Source organism: Oryctolagus cuniculus, chromosome 11 (assembly GCF_051225735.1).
Source record: "Oryctolagus cuniculus isolate XC-2025 breed Fujian yellow rabbit chromosome 11, ASM5122573v1, whole genome shotgun sequence".
NCBI classification, from domain to species: domain Eukaryota; kingdom Metazoa; phylum Chordata; class Mammalia; order Lagomorpha; family Leporidae; genus Oryctolagus; species Oryctolagus cuniculus.
Genome location: NC_142877.1, coordinates 68,211,371 through 68,232,966, shown reverse-complemented (window position 1 = coordinate 68,232,966; position 21,596 = coordinate 68,211,371). Strand labels below are relative to the sequence as shown.

Here is a 21,596-nt window from a genome sequence, read left to right as displayed (position 1 = left end):
ACAAACTCTGTATTTGCTAGCCTTAAGCAAAGACTCTGTAATTTTAAACCACAGTCTGTTTTTCCTTTATAGTTCTTCTATGGGTGTCTCTGTAGAATTCAATGTCAGACTATGAAAGCTGAGTTATGGGCAGCTGATTTAAGGGTGTAATACTTAAAGAACACACTTTATGTCAGTGGGTGCACAAATGTGGCCACACAATATGCAGAGGGTGCAACAAAATGACTTGTGAATGTCTCCCTCTTTGACATGTTTTGACCAAACTTTATTACTCGTTTAATGGAATTGTGACAAAGAGTAGGAATCAAAACACAGGGGGATCACAGAGGCTGTTATGTTTATTGTGCAGAACAGACAGTGATAATCCACTAGAGAAATATTTTCAACAAGCAAGCGATTCAAAGTACAATCATAGACAGCAATTCTACATGAAGAACAAAGAATAAAGTTAGAAGACACTCAAAGGAACAGGGAGAAAGTCAACTGCAGTTAACGTCTTGATATTTTTCTCCTGCAAACATACCTAACTTGCAGAAATGGTAGAAAAGTTAAATGTCCAGTCTTATATAGCTGCGACCAACAACAGCAAAGAACAGTCCTATAAAATTTATCTCCCACAAAAATAAACTATATATATAAAAATTTTATGATGTTCTTACTGTTCCATTGGCCACCAGCTTTTTTTTTCAGTATGAAAAATGAGGTATACTGGGACTTAAGAGGTAGTAGTGTGTTTTGATTGTACAACATACAGGAAATAAAAGAGTAACTTCATCAGAGATGGAACTCACTTGGTGCTCCGAGTTTGGCCAGCACGAGCAAACTGCTTCAATTTTATGAACTGGCCAACGAGGTTTCTAAAAGGCCCATCCAGAGATAGTGAATGGACTTTGTTTTTATGAGCCACTATTTATTGAATGCACAGTTAACAGTAAATGTTGAGTTTTAATTCTCTCCATAGCTCCTTTGGTGATTCACGACAGTGAGCAATCTGCCAGTCTCAGGGAGACTAAAAGCCTTTGCAGCTACCTCCCTGAAGTGGCTGGAAGAGAGATGGTTTTGAGTTTCATTTGGCTTCAGTACTAAAAGCCATACCGACACAAACCGTCATGAGAAACTACCTCCTGGCCCAGTTGATAATACCATGTTCAAAATCAGCACACTCACAAGGAGAGAAAGGCATAAAAACTCTACACAAGAAGCGTTTAAAATACATCTGATTGAGACATATTACAAAAATCACATTTGTGTAAAATACATGAAAATATCTGTCAAGCATTTTCTTATATTCAACTAATCTCAAAAACACATATTTTGATTGCATTATGCAAAAGCTGAGCCTGTTGCATCTCACCTACAAAGCTTCAAGTTTCTTTGAAGGTTGGTTTTATTTTTTTATTTATTCCTTTATTTTTTGCAAAAGTATGTAAAAATGCATTCCTTTCTATCAAATGTTTTACAAAAATAGTTTTGATTAAACATAGCTGCAGTCTGAACTACTTCAAACATTGAGAAAAAAATGAATGCTGCAAAGTAACGAGTTCATTCCTTTTGAAGTCTGGAGGTAGGTTTTTGCAAGTCAATTAGTCCATTTGCTTAAACAATTCATTTGAGGTACAGACTTAGAGGGTAACCTTTAAACATTACAGTCAAATTCTGTGTGATGTGTACTGTGATCACGGAAGATCATCTTTAAGAAGCTAGGAGCGACTTGGTTAAAAAATATTCAAGTTAACGTAGAAATCTAGCAGAGAAGCTGAAACAAGTATTTGTAAAATTTTAACTAAAAAAAATAGAAAAATACATAGCCATGCTGAAACACAGTAAGGAGACTGTTTCTATAACTGTATCAAAGTGTACAAAAAGAACTGCAGATGATGAGACTCACCTACCCAGTACGTTTTTTTCTTGCATTGCTTGTGTATAGCAGCATGTAATAAGTACTAGACTGTAAATTCATTGTAACATTCAGAGGTAGTATTGAGTAGTGGGGATATATTGCATCTCTGGCTAAAAGTGCAGTTTGAATGAAGGGATGGTGAACAGAAGCCAAAATAAAGCACCACGGTCAACCATCTTATGTCAAAACGTATTACTTGCAGTAACACATAAGCTTAATGTGAGGTAAGTGGTATTTAGGTCTTTCAAAGAAAACTGATAACACAATGAAAAGAGAGAAAGACTGCCTTTTTTTTTTTTTTTTTTGCTTTTTTAAATTGTTGCCTAACTATAGCAAAAAGAAATGTAGATTTCGCGCGCTCCTCCCACCTCCTCATTCAGGTGAGTTTATCATGCATTAATTCTGTTGTACCTTTCCATCAAGTTACAAAGAGGATACTTTTCCTTGTCTAGGTTCCTTAAATGCTCTGAGGTTGACAAGTGTCACTTATCGCTAAGTGACATTTGGCTCTGTAGGAAGTGGATTTCCTGAAAACAAAGTGTTGTCCTGAACACGAGTGCTACGAGTAAATTTATTACTCCTGCTGATATGTGTGGTATCCATAAATACGGGAGTTGGCAACGTTTGTTTGCTTACTTCCCTTTTTGAAAAAAAAAAAAATGAACGTAACCTTTTCTGGTTTGTTAGCTGAGTGAAAGGATACATCAGCATTTCGTCTCATTTAGAAATAAAAAACAACAACAACAAAAAGTTAAAAAAATCATCAAGTAAGTGTCTACAAGATTATACGAAAAGGAGAGTAGAATCTAGCCCTTATCTTTGGCGTTCTAAATGGGATTCACTACGGCGAGCGGGTGGGCTGGGACTGAGGTGTGCCCGGTGTCACACACCGCGCTTTTCCTATATGAATGCCCAAGGTCACGAGCGTGACTCGCTTCTTGTTTGTGTGCAGTGCAGTGATTGACTAAACCCAATTCAGAGCTTCTCTCACCCACCCACTCTTGCTTATGGGATCAACAAAACTATTAGTAGGTTAAGAATAAAAAGAAAACAGTAATTAAAAGTTGCATTGTTAAACTGTGTCCCCTGTGTTTACAGCAGTTTTTCACTAAACCTGGGACTGTGAAGGGATTACAAAGAAGGTGATTAATATAGTCCTTTTCAAGGTTACGTGACTTCTCCCCGCCCCGCCCCGCCCCCGCCCCGCGCCCGCCCCGCCCCGCCCCAGAGGAAAGTGGAAAGACCATGGCAATAGAGAGTAAGTGGTCACTGCAGTGTCTTCTCCCTTCAAAAGATCCAACTGCTGCTGAGGTAGAAATCCAACGGCGGCGCCCCCTAGTCCTCTTCGGCAGACTCCTGTGAGGACGTCTCTTCCGTCTCCTCCTGCAACACACAAAGTGCACAAGCCTGAGACGCCACCCTTGGCCCTGGGGGGGCTATGACCCTGCTTGCACAGCACACGATTGGCCTCTTAACGCCGTCATTGAGGAATCAAGGTGTTGTTTTTTCCCAGAGTGCTCATTAGCCGCTGTTGACTTAGCGCTTGACAGCATGGCGGCTGGTCAGCAAATTCAATTGTCCGCAGCCCGGGGAATGTCAGGCCCATGTCAGCTTACTCACCCACTGGGCTACAAACGAAATGGATAAATTTTTTTCCCGACAGCAGGCCAGTCATCACTTTGAAAACCCGGCATACAAGCAAGAACAATATAGCTAGGGCGTTCCTCTCTTGAGGTACAAAGAAATCCAACTCTCAGACAAAAACTATTTTTCCCCCTAAATGGTGTTTACTAGATGCTTGGAAGGACTGCCTGCTCTGATTCCTGTTTTACAGATGAGAAAACCAAGGCCCCGAGCAGCAGCGTGCCGGAAGTCCCAGGGCCAGGATTTGAGCCGAGTCAGGCGGGTGCCAGAACCCGCGTGTGACCGCCACGCTCTGCGCAGGGGCGGCCAGGGAGCAGGCGCCGCCGCCGAGAGAGCCCGGAGAGCCGGCTGCGAACTTCCTTTCCAAACCTATTTCCTCGTTCCCGTATTTATTAAAGCACATTTTGAGACAATGACCGAAGTTTGGCGTAAGTGCTCAATCTCAGCACTAAATCCGCATTGGCCAAACATTTAATGGTGGGCCAGCCAAGCAAAGAAAATCTAATATATATGTTTTTGCAGGGCCTCCTCTTCATATAAACCTTACTCCTCCTTTTCTTTCCCCTTTTCTGATTCCTTATGGCTCTGGAATTTGTTGGGGTTTCTGCAAGGCGGCTTGAACCGCAGAGTTCTCTTTCCTTTTGCTTATTTAACAAATGTGCAGTACCTTTCAGGACATGGGTGGTAAAGCGGAGACAATAAACATTTCTGATAAAAGCGTCGTTAGGGAGAGGATGATTTTTATCAAATGCTGCATGCTGTCTCCTAAAACGGCATGTGAAAAAGATCTGGGAGAAGAGGTAAACATTTACTCCTGCAGCAAACGAAGCCCCTTCAAGAATGGCCAGCTTACAACAGCTTATAACAGTCTTCATACTTTAATAGATTTGATTTTCCACATGGCTTCGTTTTGTCTGGGTGGCTAACTGACACAATTTATACCTCCCTTCCTTCCCCAGGTCACTACAGTACACCATTCAGTAAAGCATGCCTTAAAGCTTGTCTGCATTATATGACCAAACTTCCATTCATTAGTGTTTGAAACACTTCAGCTGTGAAGGGGCTCCTAAATGCTACCATGTGTGACGCTTTTGCGTAAAAGCAGCAAACCGGAGGGGAAAAAAAGCCCACAGGAACCGGCACTCACACACTCACATGAGCGGTGGTTCGCACGCGTGCGTGCACACACACACACACACACACACAGAGGCTCCTACAGACTCTATCCTGGGCTTTAATCACAGGCCACTGTTTCCTGCAAGCCCTTTGCAAAAGGTTTCAAACATTCTCTTTCCCCCAAAGACTGAGAGAGCTGTAAATCCTGGGAATAAACACACATACAAATGAATGGATTACAGCTTAAAAAATAGAACCAGAACAGCACCAAGTCATGAGCTTTCACACCGGTTTTGTTTAGTCTGCTTTGGGTTTTGTGGGAAATGTGGAACGTATGAAGCTAACTCCCCTCTACCCCCAGCCCCCAAAACTGCAGGCCTCCCATATTTAAGCAGCAGGTTTATACCTCTTGACTAGGCAACAGGTCATGACCCTGAGATCCTCTGTGGAGTCCCGGCCACAGAGGGGACGCAGCATGATCAAAGCCACGGACAGACAAAAGGGAGTGGAGCCAGGGATCAGCTGCCCTGTGACATTGTCTTCTCCCGGAACATTTAAATTCCAGAAAGTCACTAAGCGGTTTGGCAGATACACTCTTCATCCACCCCCAAATGACTCACTCCTCATTATGACATGAGAGGTGCGGACACGGGTATCTACTCTGCATCAGAATACAGCACACAAGCCGGCAGGTATATTTTCCTCTTTCTCATGGTTAACAAATTAATAGAACTCCGCCGAGCTGAGCAACCTCCTGGGTCTAGCTGTGATTCTCCTACATTATCTGGAAACCAAGGTACTTCCAAATCCGGTAGGAAATAGAATTTTCAGGCCATGAACTTACAAAGACCTTGTGCTAGATGGAATGTGATCAGCTTCTCAAAAACATTCTCAGAAACTCTGCTTGATCTGAGCCCGGAGAAACTTCTGAGACCCAAATTGTTTAGACACAACTCAGCTGCAAATGATGGAGCTGCATTTTGTTTTCTTACTTAACAGTAAGGAAACGTGCATAGTTGTTTTATTTATGTGTCTTTCTGCTGGCCTTGAAATTCTTCTACTAGTAACTATCAGTTAGTACTGGGAACATAACCAGGATGTCAGGAGTGGGAGTCTCACTCCGTTAAACTTTCGGTGGCAATGAGCTCTCACACACTCGGCCTGATGGTTCTCTCATCCAGTTAAGGGAGAGCTCTCTCTCTTCTTGGCATAGCTCCGACTGGCCACCCTCCAAAGGAAGGCATGGCTGCCAAGCGGATGACGCTGGCTGGGTGGGTGGCACTTCCCACCTCTGAAAACCTCAATTCTCACCTCTCCAGTGACTTGGCCTTCTGCTACATGTGTGGCTGCTGTGCCACAAATGTGTGTGCAATGAAGTAAAGACAAATCCTCCCTGTCAGGAATGAAGATGAAGTTGGAAAACCCACTATGAGCTATCCTATGTGTTCCAGTCTGGCCACACTTCACACTGCACGGACTGCACAGACACAGGTGATGTGGGGAATAATCAGCCGACTCTAGTGTTCCCAAAAGAATCTTGCTTCCATAGATAAGTAATGAGTAGGGACTCGGGGCCCCTAAGCCTCAATCCTTTTGAGTAGCTTAGAATATAACATGGCCATGTATTGCAGACAATAGCTTGCACCAAGAGATGATTTTTGAAAGTTGTATAATGTTTGCAACATGGAGCAAAGGATCTTTGAACCTGTTTAGCTACCCACAGGCAGCCTTGAAGTAATAAGAAGATTGAAGCACTGTAGCCAAGAGTTTTACACATCTCATTAGGAGCGAGTTGATGGGGTGGGAAGGCCAAACAGCAGCTCTCTGGTCAAGAAGACTTACCTGTTGGAATGGGCTTCAGGAATGTTACGATAAAAGGACTTTTCAGAGTGGAAGTGCACAGTGACACTTTTATGAGCACCAGCCACTAAAACCTCTAAACACTGAACAGCTCCCAGCCATTCATGCAGCTACTTTGCAAAGACAACGGAGGCTGCACCACACCAGGGTGAAATGGGAGGTTTTTTGGCAGAAAACTGATGAAAGGGGAAAAGTGAGTGGGCAGAGTTGGAGAAACACACACACATACATAAAATAACTATTGGAAAATTGCATTCATTTTGCCTTACTTTTTCTTTTGTTCGTGAAAAAACAAAATTTAATAAAAGTCACTTTCATTACTTTAGTCAGCTTAAAAGAAAACATAACAGCACTGAAACCCAGAAAAATGGCTTGCATGTATCACCGTTCTTTTCATCTGGCTTAGTGTGATACATGTGGTATATACCTTTAGGGACACTTAGACTAAGTAATTAAAAAGGAGGAAGAAGATGGCCTAATGTCTAACCTTAACTTCTAATGCTTGTTGGAATTTTCAAATGTCTTGAGTTTAATCATAGGTCTTACCACACAGGCACGTGTGAGGGTGTGGGCTGGAAGGAAGTGCAGAATGCAAAAGCTGAGGCTCTGGGTTTAATTTCCAAATGCAGACTAAACAGCAGGTCTGCAGTGGGAGAGAGCCGGCAATGGAATCGCTCTCCCTGCAAACCCTGCGGAGGTTGTGTCGCCGTGATGCCCCTCTGTGTAGAGTAAGGTGTGCAAAGCACAGAAACCCAGGTCAGCTTTAATAAGTGCTTCTGTTTTTGAGTTGACTCCAATTAATTCCGTAATCCTTTATTATATAATGCTACAGACTAGAACTATGTCCAATTGTAATTTAAGTTAGCTTGCTGATGAAACTACTCATTCGGGGTAATCTAGAAAGGATAGTTTCAGTTGACGGACACTCTTGTTGTCATCTTAGTAAGTCCAACTGCTTAACGACTGATAATGACACATTCATGAAGATCCTGAGTTGGTCCTGTCAGAGCTGAAAAAAAGGGCTTTCTTCCTTCTCCACAGCAACGACCAGGAACCAATTTTTCAAGTTCCATCTGCAGCTAAGTGACCCGCAAGACCACAAAGCCAAGTTTTTCTACTTCTCTGTCAGATATTTTAATTTAAAATGGATTGGGGCTGTTTAACTTCATGGAAAGTGATTATTTCCTCCAACTAGGAAAACTTTGTAGCAGATTTTTAAAAACATGTTAAATGGAACATATACAAACCATATAACCTGGCAAGTGCAAGGGATTCTAGAGGAAATGCTAAGAGGGAAATATGTTTTTCAAAAGAAGACTTGAGAAGTTGGGACATTTACATTTGTACTTGATCTTTTACACACACACATACACACACACATACAAGCAGCAGGCTTACCAACTGTGCATTACTATTAACTTAGTAAAGTTGGTTTTAAGATCTTAATGCGGGTGCATTTAATATAAAGAAAGTCGGTCCTATATGCCACTGCGCACACGTGCCTTTAATGGGTTGAGTAACCTGTGCCTTAGTCCCACTGAGTCTGACACAGTCACAGGAAAACCCATGTGCAACACTGCAGGGTTGTGTGACAGAAAAAAAAAAAAAAAAAAAAGAGAAAATCACATGAGAAAACTTTGAAAAAAAGGGTGGAGCTATGATTGTTAATTTCAGTTACTCCTTCAGTGTTTATTTCTTTACCTGTGATTCAAAGATTCTTAAGCAAAAAGCTGTTATGAAACAATGTCCCCCCCAAAAAATAACACAAAATGCCTTAGAGTCCCAAAATGCATTCCTGTGGTTCTGGTCTGTGCCCTTAGCAGAGAACATCACTGAAGCTAATGAGACAGAGATAACACTGGATCCCAGAATAGGATGAATCTCTCTCTCCTGGGATCCAGGGCTGGTTTTTTTTTTTTTTTTTTTTTTTTTCAGATTTTGAGATGGAAGTCACATTTTCCAGCCAGTGAAATAATTTTATGTGTAAAGTAATTGCAAGTTTCAGGAGTCATGATTTCTAAGGATCATGGGTTTGGTCAATTTTCCATCCAAGTTCCAATTCTCACTGAAGGAGCCTCACATCAAAAAATAGCTGAAGACATAGCAATGTTTGCTCGAAGGAGGCATTCAAAAGAAGGGGATCTATTTCAATATCTCTAAACTGTTGAGGATTGTTCTTATTTTTACACAACATAGTTTTTGAAATATGGTTAGGTAGGCCGGCGCCGCAGCTCACTTGGCTAATCCTCTGCCTGCGGCGCTGGTACCCCGAGTTCTAGTCCTGGTTGGGGCGCCGGTTCTTTCCCGGTTGCTCCTCTTCCAGGCCAGCTCTCTGCTGTGGCCCGGGAGGGCAGTGGAGGATGGCCCAAGTGCTTGGGACCCTGCACCCGCATGCGAGACCAAAAGGAAGCACCTGGCTCCTGGCTTTGGATCGGCGCAGCGCGCCGGCCGTAGCAGCCACTTGCAGGGTGAACCAACGGAAGGAAGACCTTTCTTTCTGTCTCTCTCTCTCTCACTGTCTAACTCTGCCTGTCAAAAAAAAAAAAAAATATGGTTAGGTTAAAGGCTGCTTCATGGTTATATTCCTGATGAGCTTATTGATGGCACAGAGCAGAAGAAATCTTTCCTCTTTGTTTCTTTTGTGTATAACATTTTGCTTAGCTGTTGTATGTGGTGCAAAAGAACAGAGTGATTCTGGATTTTAATCATTATTGCACCAATGCTTTTCATTATCCTAAATCAAGATTTTTAAATAAGATTATAAAAATAGTGGTAATAACAGTAAGTCCACAAATAATGACTTGTGGACGTTTGAATGTCCAGTGCACCCTTCCTGAATGTAAAGGAAATGCATTAGACAAAGCATCATGTTTCTTATTTAACCGGTAGGAATTTTCTTAGAAAGACCAGGTTTAAAGCTAGCTACTATTTGTTCTATGGTAACTTGAATTAGCAGGCTTGGATAGTAAGAATACAGTTTATGTATTGGATAAAGAATTGGTTTTTCTCCAGCTCACACAAAACCATAGAGGAAAAGCGCTGCATTCTGTAGTGGGAATAGGAAAAGCAGGCAGACACTGCCATTTTATTTTTAGACTCATCTACAGACTTCCTTACAGAGTTAAAAACAGTCATACTTAAAAAAAATTCCGATAGCAAATCCGTCAAGTCTATAACACTAAATTTTACCTTTTGGAGTTTTATAAGTTGCCCCAAACTGAGTGATGTTCTTTCATTTCTGTTAGAAGTTATGTCATCTCTACAAGACATTTCTTGCCAAGAAAAAGCTGACTTCATCTTGCCAATATTCCTTTATTACAACTGTTGGCAAAGTTAATTACTTCATCTTTTTACAGTTAATAATCATTTTGATATGCTTCCTTTGCCCTCCAATTTCCCTGTAGAGTTACGTCCTTGAGCTGCTTTAATAAGGATTAAACACTGGTTTCTGTTTTGCTCTCTCCTTTTCCCTTGACCTTTGCAGTGTCATAGGTCAGAGGTTAAATCAAAAAGTATTTCCTATACAACAAAATAGTTGCCACTCAGGGCAGCCTTTGATAGGATCCTTCATGTTTTGCCAGTTGGTACCAAACATTTACTGGCCCACAAAATGTTTTACCAGCTTGAAAGAGCATAAGTAGGAAAATAAATAAATCAGCGCTCTTTATGACTTTGCCGGTATAAATCACTGTGCCCCCTGAGTGAGCAGACAAGTAACTGTTTGCAAGTCTGATTTATTATGAACTATTTACTGCATTGGCCAAGGTACCACGTAAAAGATGAGTGTTAGAGTGAGAATGCTCTCTCCTCTCTCCTTCCTCCTCCCTCCTTTGTATGCCTAGACTAAAAGCCCCCAGTAAAAAATGCCTTCTTTGAGAGTAAGATGCTGACTGCAATTCATCACTGGCTTGTCCCAAAATGAAATCTCTCATTTTGCTCCAAACAATGTTTAGGTTGTCTGAAATATAAACATTCTTAAAACTGCCCTTGAAGTCTCTGTAAAAACATTCAACATTTTTTTGAAAGGGGGGGAAATCCCATGATAACCAAGGCTTACTGAGACTTCTTTGCCCTACTGCACACCACCCACAAGATGCTCCTTGCAGGTGAAAGATCTACTGGGAAACAGCTTTGTCTGCAGTCATTCAGAAACTGAAGTCTTTCCAATTCTCTCTTTGGGAAACGGAAAAGGAACAGGTTTTTACCTTTCCTAATTGCTAGGAGTACACAACAATGAGCAAAGTAGATTGAAATGGGGGAAATTTTTACAAATGGTGTTTTCCCTTTGGGTAAAGCTGAGGTGAGTAAAAACATTTGAATTATATATAAGATACAAGAAGTCCCGACTAAGCTCAGGTGAAGTCTATGAAGGGAACACTGAGAAAAAGTGAGATATTTGATAAACCACAAAAGCTTTTTGGAGGCCTCAGATGGGCAAAGATTTATTTTTATCAAAATAGAAACTTGAGAAAGAGAGCTCCTTCTATTAATAATAATCCAATACCTTTATGATGTTCCTTTTATTAAAAAAGAACAACAAAAAACCTACCTCTATTTCCTACTAAAGCTAAGAATATTCAAGTAACCCATACAGTTGGGAATTTAAGTTCTTCAAAGTGTTTAAAAAACTAGATAATTTCTATTTATTCCTAATGATTTCTAATTAGCTAATTTCTGTTTATTGCTTTTTAAAATACTTTAAATGAAAATGTAATATCATTCTCTTGTAAGCTTTGTTTTCATTGGTTTTGTCATTTGAAAAAAGTTGATGTGAATTTTGCAGATTTTACCCCTTTAGATTTTTAAGACACTATTAACTTTCCTATTAGGAGTAGGGGACATACTTGAGGTTTGCAGCTGAGGGCACCTGGTAGACTTTCCAAATACAAAGCCCCCCAGTAGGGCTTCCCCTCAATGTCTATTCCTCTGTAGACACGTGCACTATATTGCACAAGCACAAATGCATTCCAGAGATGCTGAGGTTTGTTGTGATTCTAAATTTGTCTCCTTCGAATGAACTTTACTGCTTTGTATCCTCACTGAGAAAGGTGTTTCCCATTTTTTAATTTGAAATGGATAGAAAGAGAGAGAACGAGGGAGGGTGGGAGGAGGGGGGTGGAGAGAGAGATCCTTATGGACCAGTTCATTCCCCAGATGCCCATGACAGTTGGGACTGGGCCAGGTGGAAGTCAGGAGTCAGAAACTCCATCCTTGTCTCCCAGATAATGGCAGGGAACCAAGTACTTGAACCATCACTAGCTGTCTCCCAGGGTGCCATCAGCAGGAAGTTGGATCAGAAGTAGAGCCGTGACTCAACCCAGGTGCTCCAATATGGGACGTGGGCATCCCAAGTGGTGTACTAACTTCTGGAGCCAAACGTCCACCTCAAAAGTTCTTAAGAGGTTTTGGAATGTGATGGGATGAGGATACTTTACCACAGAGTCTTTGTAATCCTATACACATGTAATGTATGTACAAGGAAGGTGATTCTGACTGCTTTAGTCCTAATGATAGGAGGTAGTGATTACAATAAAATCTCCCTTAGTTAAAAAAAAAAAAACTTACTTAAAAAAACATGCAATGAAAACTCTTTTGAGATAAAAAAAGGTAGCAGTTTCTAATGAATTAAAATTCTAGAAATTTTTCAGAATATACATCTCTGCAAATGAAAACGTTAAAGCCAAAAATAAGTCAGAACATGACAGCACACTGCTGGAATTTATACAACAAGGAACCTCTCACAATGTTCCTGGGAGCAAGAGCAGAGGCACTTGTTATCATCCCGTTGCCCTACATGGATAAACAGGACAAAGAGAGATTTATCAGCACAGGGACAGGGCCAGAACAAAAAACTCAGGTCTCCTTACAGACTGTGGAGCCCTTTCCTTTAAGTGCAAGATACTGATTTGTGCTAAAACCTTCACTACCTCAAAACAGTATCTGAATGTAACTCCTCAAAGTGCTGCTGGTGAGGAAAAGACATGAGCCTAAATTAATCCAGATTGCCACATGGAAAAGCCATTTGGGAGAGTATTTTGAAGAAACAGATGGAAAGGAAAGAAGTCTTCTGAAGGTGGTGTAAAATTTATATCATCCTCCGCGAACTTCCATGTGTCCCATGTTTACAGAATTCATCACTGTGCCCTTTGACAATATAAATTAGGTAGTCCAGTGAGCTCATGTTCTTTTTCCTGATCCACATGGGAACTCCTTTCCTTGGAATGGCTAACATGGAGCAGGGTCTGGACAACAAACAGATTGACCAGTAACAGCCAATTCAACCCACTGAGACTGCTTTGAGCTTCCTGATTATCTCAGCAATAGATAGATAAACAAATCAATAAATCTGTGCCTTCACTTACATTATCTTTAATGTCTTAATGCTCAACTTATAATCAGTTCCAGACACATTAATGATCTCCACCTGTGGTGTACTAGGTCCTGCCTCGCCTACTTTTGTCTTTAACACTCATCTATTATATCTCCCTTTCTTTCCTTGAATTTATGTCTCCATTTTATCTTCTCCAACTAAACAACAACCAAAGCACAATACATTCCACTGTTCAGGGAACCATCCCTATAACCACCCGTGGAATTCACCTGTATCCCCTGTGGTCCCACGTATGTTGACATTTTGTGGTCATTTGCTCAAGAAATGTGCAAGCATCTTTTTGGGTGATTTTACTTTGTATCTTCATCCCCACCTACACATTAGAATCACTTGGGGAGTTCACGAAAAATATACTTGTTACTTGGGTCTCCAGATCAAATAAACAGAATTGTTGAAGGGTGGGGATTTGTAGTTATTGGTCAATTTTCATAGTGTAAATACTCGCACTATAATGTATTTCAAGCTACCTACTTGACCTCACCGAAGGTAGAGTCTGAACAGTTCCTAAGGGCTGGCTCTAGCACACCATCGAATGGGGCAGACACAGCATATGGGTTAGTATATACTAAGTAAAGATTTCAACAGTTTGGGAGCATTATTTTTAAGAGACTCTAATATGCAGCCAGGGTTAAGAACCTCTGAATGAGACTACACATTTCTCAGTTGCAATAATTGTTCGTTTGGCTTATCTTTTCCTACAACATCAAGAGCAGAATCAATGTTGTTAACAAACTACACAAGGTCATCACTCCAGTTCACAGCCTGTGTTGCAACAGGAAACACCGAGGTATCTTTTGACTCAAAAGCACAGTATATTCGCACCAATTAACTTTTTCTTGATTACTAATTAAGGATGACAAGCTAAATATCTTTTGGATCTCCTATTCAAAATGTCAAGTCTTGGGGCTGGCGTCATGGCACAGTAGGTTAATCCTATGCCTGCGGTGCCTGCATCCCATATGAGCGCCGGTTCTAGTCCTGGCTGCTCCTCTTCCAATCCAGCTCTCTGCTATGGCCTGGGGAAGCAGTGGAAGATGGCCCAAGTCCTTGGGCCCCTGCACCCACATGGGAGACCTGGAGGAAGCTCCTGGCTTCTGGCTTCGGATTGGCGCAAGCCCGGCTGTTGCGGCCAAGTGGGGAATGAACCAACAGAAGGATGACCTTTCTGCCTCTCCCTCTCACTGTCTGTAACTCTGCCTCTTAAATAAATAAAATATTTAAAAAAAGTCAAGTCTCTCATATTTTGTTTCATTTAATACTGTTTACAAATGAGTTTTTTTTTTTTAAAGATTCATTTTATTTATTTGAAAGGCACAGTGACAAAGAGAGAGGGGAAGACAGAAAGAGATCTTCCATCACTGGTTCACTCCCCAACTGGCCCCAACAGCAAGGGCTGGGCAAGGCCAGAGCCAGGAGCCTGGAACTCTGGGTCCAGAGTTGGATCATCTTATGCAGCTTCTCCAGGGTTATTGGCAGGGAGCTGGAACAGAAGTGGAATATCTGGGATTCAAGCAGTGCTTTGATATGGGATGCTGGCATTGCAGGTGGTGACTTCACCGGCCACAGCATAGCACTGGCTCCAAACGTGAGTACTTCTAGTGCTCCTTTACAACTCTGGGCTTTCAGGTATGGCAGTGACAGTGAAAAAGATAACTCTGGTTTTATTCCATTTGAAGTATATGTATAATTAGCTGAATACACATTCTTGCATCATTACATGTGTTTAGAAGCTTTGGTTCTCTTCCAAGCAACATTTAAAACAACAGTAGACATATAAGATTTCCTGGATGGCCTTTCCTAGGCAAAGCAACATTCTCATGCCAGGCACATATTTAAAGGCCTCTTGGGAAAGGACTCCATGGATCTTTTAAATTACATGAACGTGATCTCTAGGGAACTTGGTAATTCATGACAGCGTTTAGTAACTTACTTCTTCAGGCTCTGCCTGATACAAACTAGATCTCTTGAGTCTATTTAAACTAAGAAGGGAAGAGAATACCAGGTCATTCTTACACTTTAATAGATTCTTGGCCATCACTTTAAACTTATTCTTCATTTTTGTTTTCTTCAAGATATACTTCCTCAATGAAGAGGACTTTTACATTTCTGTGTAAAAGAACAAGGAACTCCATGCACATGAAACTAAAAAAGTAAAGTTGGGTCCTAATCTTGATGTTGCCAAAGGCTTCAGAGACTGTGACTTGGTCATTTAAGCAATACTTGAGGGTTCATGAATCTTCAGAATCAGGATAACTTAATTTCCCAGGGCTGTCATGGTGGCACAGCAGTTTAAGCCACCATTTGTGACACCTGAATCCCATATCAGATTGCTGGTTCAAGTCCCTTCTACTCTGCCTCCAATCCAGATTCCTGCCAATGCACCTAGGAAGGCAACGGATGATGGCCCAAGTGCTGAGGCCCTCGCCACCCATGTGGGAGACTAGGATGGAGTTCCTGGCTTCAGAATGGCCCAGCCCTGGCTGTTGCAAGCATTTGGGAAATGAACCAGTAAATGGAAGATCAATCGAATTCTTCTCTCTCTCATTCTGCCTTTTAAATAAATAAATAAATAAATCTTTAAACAAATTTCCCAATTTCTCAGTCTCCTTTGATGTGTTTTGGGATCATCATATGTTATGGAATAATTCAATGAACATATATTTTGCAACTAACAAATCCTGGATCAAGTCAAAGGAATATATACAGATGGAAAATAAAACCAAATTTTTTTTCATTTAAAAATATTTATTTATCTATTCAAAAGAGTTATAGAGAGAAAGAGAGGGAGAGAAAGAGATGGGGGAGCGGAGAGGGAGGTGGGGGAGAGAGAGAGAGAGAGATATCTTCCATCTGCTAGTTCACTCTCCCTTTGGTCACAACAGTCAGGATTGTGCCATGTTGAAGCTAGGAGCCAAGTTTCTCCCTCCCAGGTCTCCCCATGGGTATAGGAGTCCAAGCACTTGGGCCATGTGCTACTGCTTTCCCAGGCCATTAGCAAGGAGCTGATTGGAAGCAGAGCAGCCAGGACACGAACCAGCACCCATATGGGATGCCGGTGCTGCAGGTGGCAGCTTTGTCCGCTATTCTACAACACCAGCCCCGTGAAAATAAAACCAAAATTTAATTTTTAAAAATCAGCAAAGCACATGGTAAGATTTAACACTTGTTTTTCATTCGAGGGCACTAAATTAAATAGTGTTATTTTTAAACTCTTTGTACACTTAAGGCTTGTTTTTTTTTTTTTGGTTTTTAATAACACAGTCTTAGAATTTATATTTCTGACTTTGAAGGATACAACAATTTTTCAAAACTACTGCAGTGTTAACCAAATCAAAATTAGAAAAATATTAGTTAATGGCTAAATACGGGACTTCTCCCAGGAAAACATCACTCTACTGTTTATATTAATTGGGAGGAAAAGAAAGTCCTGATCATGTCTTACCTGAGCAGGCTTCTTCTGAATGACTTGTTGTGGCTAAAGAAAAAAACCAAGAAGAAATGTTATATTATAGAAATATATGTAATAAAAAAGTCTACAGAGTTTACACGCAGAATCTGTCTGCCAACCAGAGAAGAAAGTTTACAGACCATGTGGTTTACCCAAGCTTAAAGAAGGTGTATTCATGATCTCTACTTGTTAGGGTTATCTCAATTAAAGCAATTCCCAATTAGACTCTGGCATACATCCCAACTCTATCCAAAGAAATTATTTGATTCCCTTTGTTTTTCATCTATCATGAAATTTGAAGAGTGAGTGGTCTAATTTGTTAGAAAATGGCTTTACTGAGGTATCTTTACATGCCACAAAATTCTCTCATTTAATATATATTCTTATGCATATAGTATATATGTAATTCAATTATATGTATATAATTCAAAGTTTTTTAGTATATTCAGAGTTCTACAACTATTACCACAGTCTAACTTTAGAACATCTTAATCTTCCTTAAAACAAACCCTGCACCCCAATTTACAACCACTCCCTACTCCCTTCACTGCCCCATGCTTAACTGACCACTGGTCTACTTTCTTTCTCTGCAATTTTCCCATTTGTGCATACAATCACATAATATAAAGCCTCTCGAGTGTGGCTCCTTTCACTGGCATAGTGGTTTTTAGGGTCACCCATATTGTATTATTAGTATGCATTTCTTTCTACACCAAATAATATTCCACTGTGTGGATATACCACCTTGTATCTAACTACTCACCAGCTGATGGATGTCTGGGTTGTTTCTACCTTTTGGCTATTATGAATCATTATGAATAATACTACTATGCACATTCATATACATGGTAGAGTGAGGATTTGTTTTTATTTCTCTTGGGTGTCCACCTAGGAGTGGAAATGCTGGGTGATATTGTAACTCTATGTTTTACTTAGATGCCAGTTTTTCAAAGCAGCTGCACAATTTTACAGTCCCACCAGCAAGGTTTGACATTTCCAGTTTCTCCACATACATGCCAACATTTATTAATGTCTATGTTTTTTATTACAGACATCCAAATGTGTATGAAGTTGAATGTGTTCCAATTTGAAAACCTCCTCCTGACCAAAGATGATGGGCATTTTTCCATGTGCTTATGGGCCATTTGTTTATCTTCTATGGATAAATCCATTCAAATCCTTTGCCCATTTAAAAATTTGAGGTTTATTCTTTCAAGGTTTATGTATTTGTTTATTTTGAAAGTCAGAGTAACAGGGAGAGAGGGAAAGACAAAGAGAGGAATCTTACATCCACTGGTTTACTCCCCAGATGGCTACAACAGCCAGGACTGGGCCAGACCAAAGCCAGGGGCCATGAACTTCATCCAGGTCTCCCACATGGGTTGCAGGGGCCCAAACACTTAAGGTCATCTTCCCTTGCCTTTTCCAGGCCAATAGCAGAGAGCTGGATTGCAAGTGGAGCAACAGGGAACATCTATATGGAATGCTGGCATCAACCTGGTACAGTACTATGCTGGCCCCAAGTTTTTTTCCATTGTTGAATTCTAAGGGTTCTTTTCATGTTCTGGACCCTGGTCCCTTATTAAATATATGACTTACAAATATTTGCTCCCATTCTGTGGGTTTGTTCACATCACTGAAATTTGCAAATATACCTGAGCCACGTGGCTGTGGCCAGTGACATGCTTTCATGGTACGATTTCAAGAAACAAAATTAGTACCTTCCCCCAAATAAAGAGAAGTTAGGGTAGATTCACTATATCATAAAGCTCTTGTTCATTTCCTTTCCTCTCAGAATGTCTGTGTTAGGGTGATGTTTTATATCACCTATATGTTTAAAACGTTATATAAAATCATCAGAGCTGTTTTTAGATGAACAAGGTAAAAATAAAATAGATGGCAAGGTAATTGTGCTCATGGAAAAAAAAAAAAAAGCTCTTCCTTCTGACTTTAAATCACAGTAGAGATGACATCACTGTAAAAGCCCAGCTTTGAGATGATGTTTTCTCCAGGTGGAATTGAACCAAGGATGGTTAGGACTTCTTGCCTCTTGGGACGCAAAAGCGTGTGCTAAGAGAGTATCCATTTCAAAAGGGTCATTTGTAAGAACAGCACACTTTTCTTCCTCCTCTTTTTTCCTGCCGATTACACCTGTACACATGTTTACTCCCAAGCCGTTTCAAATCCACACACATTCTTGCAGGCTGACTGGCTCCTACTGCTGAGAAATCCCCCTCCTTTCTTGGCTGAGGATCCCGCATTCATGTGACTCCTGCACACTGCGGCTCAATGAAATCCTCTGAAAGGGCTGCCAGCTCACCCAATTTTCCATGAATTAGGTCCTGACACTTCAATGAGGGGAAAGACAATGTCTGAAACTCTGCCAGCCCTGGCTCCCGGCCTAGTCTGTGTCACCGAACTTCTACCAGCTACCCTTAGACACAGCACTTCATACTTTTCAGACCACCAAACAAACAGACCCTTGAATACTTTCAATGCTGGTTGCGGTTATGGCTGCCAAGATGTTTTCCCAGCCCCTGGCACCCACTGGCTCCAGACTGTGCTGAGAAAGTTTTGTGTTGTTATTTTGTTTTGTTTTTATTTTTATGAATGGCTTTGGTAAAAAACGCAGAATGAAGCATAATACTACCGCCATTCATAAAAAGGGAGAGGAAACAAACTGCCGTCTGGAAAGCTTTTTGGACACCAGACAGACTGCTAGTCTCTTATCTTCCGGGAGGCATCTCCCCGCTTAGCGCTAAGTGTTGATACTTGGAAACCAGTTGCTCCTCAGGGTTCTTGGCATTAAAAACACAGTTGGCCACTATGTTTTTGTACAGAGAACTGAGTAATACCAACTGTGCATCTCTGTCTTTAGCGTGGTTAACAACACATGTTCACGCACCTTAACTCATATGCTGCATGTTCATTCCCTTTATAGAAGCTAAAATCCTTTATATTTTTAACATCTGCCCCTTTGTGACTGGGAGGGTTCAGGCCTTGTTCTTTTCATTTTCTCACAGGGAAACTAAGGCATAGGGAATTTAGATAATCTCCCCAAGGTCATTTTCTAAAACTAAAACAACCAGAGTCTACTAATTCTCTTAATCCTCCATTGAATGCTCCGGGGAAACGCGTTCTCTTCCTTAAAAGAAAGAAAGAAAGAAAGAAAGAAAAGAAGAAAAGGTCAAATCCAGAACAAGGAGGAGAAGCTCGTACTTCCTGGCCGTAATTTCCACCTCCAGAATCACCTTCCTCACTGGGATTTCTCGGCTTCCTCAGTAGGGCCCAACCTGGACTCCCCAAGCATGCTGATGAAAAGCGAATCCTCAGTGGACAAGCGCTGGGCCTGCAAGGCCCAGGTGCCTCAGCCGGAGAGTCCTCTTCCTATCAGCTGTGGAGAAGCTGAGAGAGCCCCTTTCCAAGGTGTGGATTTCAAGAGCTGTTCCACTGGATAGACAGCAAAGCCTGTTAGGTTGCTTTAGATCATTCTGATGACCGTTTCTAAGTCTGTGCAAATGGTAAGTTTATACTCGTTAGGGACTCTGTCAATGCAGCGAGCAAACCTCGCAACACACCGAGATTTTGAGTCTGTGAGGTTAACAGGCCATCTCCTGCCCTTCATGAAATGGGAGGCTCAATCCACTTGCTCATGGCCCTCTAGATTTACAGTTTAAAACATCAGTATTCCAGGGGCTGATGTTGTTGCATAGTGGGTAACATCACAGCCTGCAACAACAGCATCCATCCAATATGGGCACTAATTCATGTCTCAGCTGCTCTACTTCCAATCCAGCTACCTGCCAATGAACAGGGAAAATTAGTAGAAGATGGCCCAAGTACTTGATTGAGCCCCTGCTACCCACATGGGAGATGCAGATGAAGCTCCTGGCTCCTGATTTTGGCCTGGTCCTGTCCCAGCCATTGTAGCCATCTGGAGAGGGAACCAGTGGATAAAAGATCTCTCTCTCTCTCTCTCTCTCTGCAACCCCAACTTTCAAATAAATAAATAAATCTTAAAAAAAAAAAAGCAAAAAAGCTTCAGTATTTTAGAGTGGCAAAATTTGTAGTTGGGTCACTTTTTTAAAAAAATGAACTTTGTACTCCAGAGGTTTTGAACCATATTTTTCTTTCAGGTACAACCATTTTCTCTTTGGTTTTACACATCAAATTTTATGTGGAACCCTACAATAGGAAACAGATGAAATGGTACTTCTCTTTGGGGTGCCAATGAAGGCTCCCAAGACTTGCTCACGTGCCTCCCCTGCAACCTGCCTCTGCCCTCTCAAAATGCCTTGAGACTCCCCACCTCTCCCTCCCCCTCCGCCCCAGTAGAATGCAGCGCTCCAGCTCCAGAGGAGGCCAGCTGAACATCTCTGGTTCCTACATGTAAATTCTACAGCTTGTCTGTTTCACCAGGACAAGCGGAAGCACAGCACATTCATAGCATTCATCTAAGGGGATTTACACTATCAGGGAGATCCTACATGAACTTGTCTTGTGCAGTCAAATGTCAACAGTTGCATTACACAGAATCAAGGTAAGATTTCTCTAATTCAGACATAAAATTTTCATGATTTGTCTTTAAGCTATGTTAGTTAACAGATTTGTTTGCCATCTGTACACCCAGACCCTGTACTCAATTTCCCTGCTTTCTACTCCCCAGCCTGTGAACTGTCCCTTACATTTATTTTGCCATAGTCTAGAAGACTCTGTGGTAAAAAACAAGATTTGCCTACACCAGGTGTGACGTTCCTCATTTCTGGCTTATGCTCCACCTTTTCGTCCAGAGTACCCTGCCTGTCTTTGTAACCATCTGGTTAACTTCTCATACACATTCCAAGTCCAACTGGGAACTATACCTTCCCAGTGAAACTATGCTGGGATAAATTACATGTACTAGTTCTCTGTGGCTATGGGGAAACTCAAGAATTAAAACCATAGTTCTAATTAAATTTAGAATTAATGGTTAAATCTCAGTGACTGTCACCAATATAAGGGAGTGGTGTTCAAGGCAGTCTATAATACAGAGTGGTCAAAACATATTCGATTTACCTCTGGAATGTATTTCGGTAGTTGATAGGAATATGGTTGAATTGGAAGCTGGAAGAATTTGTTTCGGTTCAAATGTGGAAAAAGAATGTGACGTCGAGACTAGCTGTAACTGCACAAGTCACATCCCCTATGCTCTCTTCTGAGGTTAGTAGTTTTCTTGCTTTAGTGGCTTCTTCAGTTGA

The 21,596-nt window shown here is 41.2% G+C and overlaps 1 protein-coding gene across 1 annotated transcript in view; it reads right to left on the bottom strand.

Annotated features, from left to right (window-relative positions):
- Positions 1–258: 258 nt before the first annotated feature.
- Positions 259–21,596, bottom strand: part of HMGA2 (high mobility group AT-hook 2) — a 133,920-nt gene continuing 112,582 nt past the window's right edge. The window contains exons 4-5 of the mRNA XM_017341960.4: positions 16,354–16,386; positions 259–3,283 (exon numbers count right to left, since the gene is read on the bottom strand). Coding sequence (XP_017197449.1) covers positions 3,236–3,283; positions 16,354–16,386 — 81 coding nt within the window. The 3' untranslated portion in view covers positions 259–3,235. The remainder of the gene's footprint in view (positions 3,284–16,353; positions 16,387–21,596) is intronic.